Consider the following 6,196-nt stretch of genomic DNA (forward strand, 5'->3'; position numbering starts at 1 on the left):
AAAATATAATAATAATATATAATATGTGTGTGTGTAAAATGATTAAGAAATATAGTAGATAATTTTATATATATCCTAGACAGAGCACAAAATATTAAAAGATGACAAAAAATTGTATTTCCTAAGTCATCTTTTCGGTGAAGCAAAAATATGTTTATAATACAACTTTTCGTTTTGCCGAAAAGACGACTTAAAAAAGGCATTTTTTCATCGTCTTTTTATAGATGTTTTTTTTGCGAAGCAAAAAAATTACTAAAAAATGTCTTTTCGACTAAATGAAAAATTCATTTGCTTGTCGCTATGCGACACGCTATGCATTGTTTATTTCGTATTTTACGTTTTAGTCTCATGAGAACTATATAAAACCTGCAAAACGCGGCTAATATAAGATTGTAATTATTTCTATTAGTTTAATTTCTGATATAATCCCCATACAGGGATTTTAGATATTAAACTCATAGATAAATATATAGGATAAACCAGCTCCTCTCTCTTCAGTGAGAGACAGTGTAAAAGCATATGAAGGACAGAAATAGCATTCTGCCTCTTTCTGTTGGCATAGTGAGGACTGGTAGAGGAAGGTGAAGACCCCGTGGTGAAAACAAAGCGACCAAATGCTTCTTTTCATGCACATGTATTCGCTTTTATCCCTTCTACTCTTACTTAAGCAAGGACAGAAATAGCATTGTAGGAATCGCTGTCCTTCATATGTTTCCATGTTGTATACCACGGCAGGGGCCGGTCTATCCTATACTCTATCCAAAACGAGAATGATCTCGGTTCGCGCATAAGCGGGCAAAGTGGGGAGAACATGGCGAGATACTCAATACCGTATACGTAGATACGGCTCTCACGGGCCCGGGACTATTATCTCATGTCAGTTTAAAAAATTAAACGGATGATACAGAATGATATGGAGCATTGTCCATGACAATAACAGCATTACCATCTAATGATGGTAAAATATTTTTAAACCATTCGTGAAATGTGTCACCGTTCATTTCGTCGTGGTAATCCCCCGTATGTTTCTTCGATTCAAAGCATAGAAGTCCGCCAGGAACGAAACCAGCAACACTGCCAATATGCAAAACAATTAATCGTTTGCCTTTTCCGCTTGGATTAGCTGGTCCCGTTGTCAATCCTCGAAGAAATGCATCCTTCTTGGATTTAATTGTTTTATCTATCCAAACTTTATTTGTGACATCACCGGCGTTAACCCAAGTTTCGTCCAGATAATAAATTTGCCGGCCCTCTTCTCTGTATTTTTTTATAGCCCTCAGGTAATTTCTCCTCCAAATAATTAGATCTTCTCTCTCTGTTAGTATGCTGTTGCGGTGTCGGGTGGTATATGCAAAATTTAAGTCTTTTAATAATAAATGAAAGGTCGATCGTTTAAAATTTGGAAGATCTTCGTCGGCGTTTACGGCTTGCAGAACTTTGTTCAATGTTGGTAATTCTTTATTGATGTAAAATCCGTGCACTTTTCTCCGAATGGCATTTTTATCACATTCGTCGATTTTTTCTCTGAAATATAGGTAACGTTTTCTTTTATTTGGAGATGTAACCGATCCTGTATTCTTATATTCCGACAATATTTTTTTTATGCTCGTAATACCAAAACCCGTCTGTTCTGCCAATTGAGTAACAGCATCATGATTGGGGGGATCTGTCACTCGTTGCTAGCACTGACAAGCTGGGCTGTGTTCCGATTCCCCACCTGGGTGCACCCGATATTATAGTATACGTGACATATCACTATAATATTGGGTGCATCCGGGTGGGGAATCGGACTCGATTGTCGCTTCTTACTATGCCTTAAACGTTTTTTTCAGCCTTTTCGTATGAGATATATTATTTATTATATATCTATTATATAATATATTTATGATTAAGATACGTATATAAATTACTTAAAGTTTTTAATCCACGTAAAAATGCATTTTAAATCGATGATTTGAAAGAAATTAGTGACAATAATTTTTTTACACACTTGCTTTTGCAAATATGATGTCAATTAGTGACAATAATTTCTTTACACACTTGCTTTTGCAAATGTGATGTCAATTAGTGACAATGATTTTTTTACACACTTGCTTTTGCAAATGTGATGTCAAATAGTGACAATAATTTTTTTACACACTTGTTTTTACAAGTGTGATGTCAATTAGTGACAACAATTTTTTACACACTTGCTTTGCAAGTGTGATGTCAATTAGTGACAACAATTTTTTACACACTTGCTTTGCAAGTGTGATGTCAATTAGTGACAACAATTTTTTACACACTTGCTTTGCAAGTGTGATGTCAATTAGTGACAATAATTTTTTTACACACTTATTTTTGCAAGTGTGATGTCAATTAGTGACAACAATTTTTTACACACTTGCTTTGCAAGTGTGATGTCAATTAGTGACAACAATTTTTTACACACTTGCTTTGCAAGTGTGATGTCAATTAGTGACAACAATTTTTTACACACTTGCTTTGCAAGTGTGATGTCAATTAGTGACAACAATTTTTTACACACTTGCTTTGCAAGTGTGATGTCAATTAGTGACAACAATTTTTTACACACTTGCTTTGCAAGTGTGATGTCAATTAGTGACAATAAATTTTTTACACACTTGCTTTTGCAAATGTGATGTCAATTAGTGACAATAATTTTTTTACACACTTATTTTTGCAAGTGTGATGTCAATTAGTGACAACAATTTTTTACACACTTGCTTTGCAAGTGTGATGTCAATTAGTGACAACAATTTTTTACACACTTGCTTTGCAAGTGTGATGTCAATTAGTGACAACAATTTTTTACACACTTGCTTTGCAAGTGTGATGTCAATTAGTGACAACAATTTTTTACACACTTGCTTTGCAAGTGTGATGTCAATTAGTGACAACAATTTTTTACACACTTGCTTTGCAAGTGTGATGTCAATTAGTGACAATAAATTTTTTACACACTTGCTTTTGCAAATGTGATGTCAATTAGTGACAATAATATTTTTACACACTTGCTTTTGCAAATGTGATATCAATTAGTGACAATTATATTTTTACACACTTGCTTTTGCAAATGTGATATCAATTAGTGACAATTATATTTTTACACACTTGCTTTTGCAAATGTGATATCAATTAGTGACAATTATATTTTTACACACTTGCTTTTGCAAATGTGATATCAATTAGTGACAATTATATTTTTACACACTTGCTTTTGCAAATGTGATATCAATTAGTGACAATTATATTTTTACACACTTGCTTTTGCAAATGTGATGTCAATTAGTGACAATAATTTTTTTACACACTTGCTTTTGCAAATGTGATATCAATTAGTGACAATTATATTTTTACACACTTGCTTTTTTTGTTTCCTGAAAACATTCAGTAAATTCTTCATAAATAGCAGCACGCTTAGGACTACTATTAATATAATTTGCTATCTTTTTAAAAACTCCTCGCAATATTCCGGTATTTTAGCACATGCAGCATGTGCAGCTAATGCCGCGGAATGGCATGGACATGGAAATGTTAATAAATTTGTACAAAATTCTTCTAACTTTTTTTTAAATGAGAGATGTTTACCTGTCATGACAGATGCATTGTCGCATGACAAGGCAACAATATTTCCAAATGGAATGTTTAATTTCCACATTTCACATTTAAATGCATTAAATAATTTTTCCGCGCTACTATTTTTTGCGTCAATATTAATTAATTTAATTAATTGCGTGCGAATGTCTAATGTTTCAAGATCAACATACCGTACAAGAAACGTCATCCATTTTTCATTACAAATATCAGATGTTTCATCAATAAAAATGGAAAATTTAGTATTTTGAATGCTGTTGACCATACGGTTCGTCTCGATCGGACACAATATATTCGAAATAATATTTTTACATTTTGTTCGACCCATACTCATACTTTTTAATACGTTAGGATCTTTTCCTATTTGTTGAAAAAAGTTAAGGATATCTTTTGCCGTTTGATGCAAAATATTCTTATCAGCAATTAATGCGGCATATCGAATTTCTGCTGATTTTTTCCGGTCTTTAAACGGCAAAAGTGAGTCATCCATCATGTTAAAATTTTCATCCATGTTCATTGTTTCTGTCTTCTTTTCTTTACATATTTTTATATGTGCTTCGGATTCTGCGTGACGATAAATGTGAGATAAATCACCAATCATAGATTTATTACAAAATGAGCAAAAAAATGTATTAATGCCATCTGATATTTCACGTAACCATGGCTGAAATAATTCGATCTCTAGCCATTGTGCTTTAAATTTATATTTAGATTTTGATATATTTTTATGTGAACTTATATCAATATTATCTAATAAAGTATTTTCTTTAATATTATTTTTGTGACACGCAGAATTCGCATGTCTTAAAACATGTGTGTTGCACGAAATATTTTTATTACATATGATGCAATGATAAAAACCATCATCAGAAGATACTTTACGTATCCAACATTTAATTCTATCATCACTAAGCCAAGCTTCTGAAAAGCTTCGCTTAGATTTTTTTCTTAATTCATCACACATTTCTATAACAAAAAGTAGATAGAAACAAAGAACGACAGAAGAATGAATAAAAGGAAAGATTAATAATAAAAAAATTAATAGAAATAATATAGAAATATAGAAATAAATATAGATATTTGAAATAACTTACAATCACAATTGCTTCAGCTTCTTGGGTACCAAGATTTTACAAGACACGTATAAAAAAATACGTTGACTCGCAAAGAGCAACAAGATTATCTTACAGAAGCGCCGTGAAACAGTAGCAGTACAACGTATAAAACAAATGCGCGGCGTATGAAACAACTTAAATAATGTCGAGTGCTTCAGTTCTCTGTGAAACATCGCACACAACGTATCGTCATGTCCCGTAAGTAAATCAAATTATTATTATTTGTATTTTTTAAGAAAGTTTAATATTTAATTTTTATCTTCTCCTTTCTCTTACATAATATATTTTATTTTTATAGAAGAAATAAATGGAGATGCGGCAAATTTGCAACAGTTGATGCAACAGTTGTTGCATCAACAAAAATTGCAAGAAGAGAGGCAACAACTGTTGCATCAACAATTGCAATATTTGCAAAAGAAGCAGGAGGAGGAGCAGCAGCAGCAACAACAGCAGCAGCAGCAGCAGCAGGAGCTGCAGCCACAGCCGTTGCCGGAAAAAATGGATGAAAATGGTATATTTTTATTATTTATTCTTTTTCATTAAAATATTAATAAATATGCATAGTTATATTATCATTCATTGTTTATTACTTATCTGTATATATCTATTTTTTCAGAAATACATACAAAAAGAGCAGGCGGCCGATCCCGCGCCAGCTGGTATTACCAGCGGGGTGGCAGGGGCTTTAAAAATAAAGGTAGTGGCCGAGGAAGGGGCGTCCCTGGCGGCCGAGGAAGAGTCGTCCCTGGCGGCCGAGGAAGAGGCGTCCCTGGCGGCCGAGGAAGAAATACGTGGGGCCGTAGTGGTCCCACAGTAATCAAAAATTATATTTTTAATTAAAAATAAAACAAAATAAAAATTAATAAAAAATAATATATAATTGGGGAATAATTATTTAAAAAATTTTTTCCTTTATCCTTTTTTCCTTCATATAAAATAGAGCATATTATATAATCTAATGTGGTATGATATGGCTACAGGCGAAGATCCACGTTAAAAAAATCTTACGCGCCATTGGTGGTACCTCATATAGGTGGTGTGGAAAATCATCATTCAGTATCGTTTGACAACGACAGAAACGTATAAATGTGGTCCGTATATACGTTTGTGTATTGTAATGATATTGTAAATATGTATGTATAGAAACTAAAGTTAAATATTATTATATGACATATTTTTTAAATATTTAAACTTTCTTATAGTACTTTTCATTATTTTTAATCATTTGTCGGAAAATCGATACATTTTTCGTACAATAAAATGTATGATTTTTCCTTTTGTTGTCTCCACACGGATATTCCTTCTTTCAAATCATCGATTTAAAATGCATTTTTACGTGGATTAAAAACTTTAAGTAATTTATATACGTATCTTAATCATAAATATATTATATAATAGATATATAATAGATAATATATCTCATACGAAAAGGCTGAAAAAAACATTTAAGGCATAGCAAGAAGCGACAATCGAGAAGCGACCAA

At 32.4% G+C, this 6,196-nt stretch overlaps 1 protein-coding gene across 1 annotated transcript; it reads left to right on the forward strand.

The window, feature by feature from the left end:
- The first annotated feature begins 4,803 nt into the window (after positions 1-4,803).
- Positions 4,804-5,544, forward strand: LOC115244742 (protein URE2-like). The gene is made up of 2 exons (XM_029822668.1): positions 4,804-4,910; positions 5,011-5,544. Exons 1-2 carry the CDS (start codon positions 4,904-4,906, stop codon positions 5,253-5,255), a joined length of 252 nt encoding a protein of 83 aa, XP_029678528.1. The 5' UTR covers positions 4,804-4,903; the 3' UTR covers positions 5,256-5,544.
- Positions 5,545-6,196: the final 652 nt, after the last annotated feature.

Source organism: Formica exsecta, unplaced genomic scaffold (genome assembly GCF_003651465.1).
Source record: "Formica exsecta isolate Colony F162 unplaced genomic scaffold, ASM365146v1 scaffold85, whole genome shotgun sequence".
In the NCBI taxonomy this organism is placed as follows: domain Eukaryota; kingdom Metazoa; phylum Arthropoda; class Insecta; order Hymenoptera; family Formicidae; genus Formica; species Formica exsecta.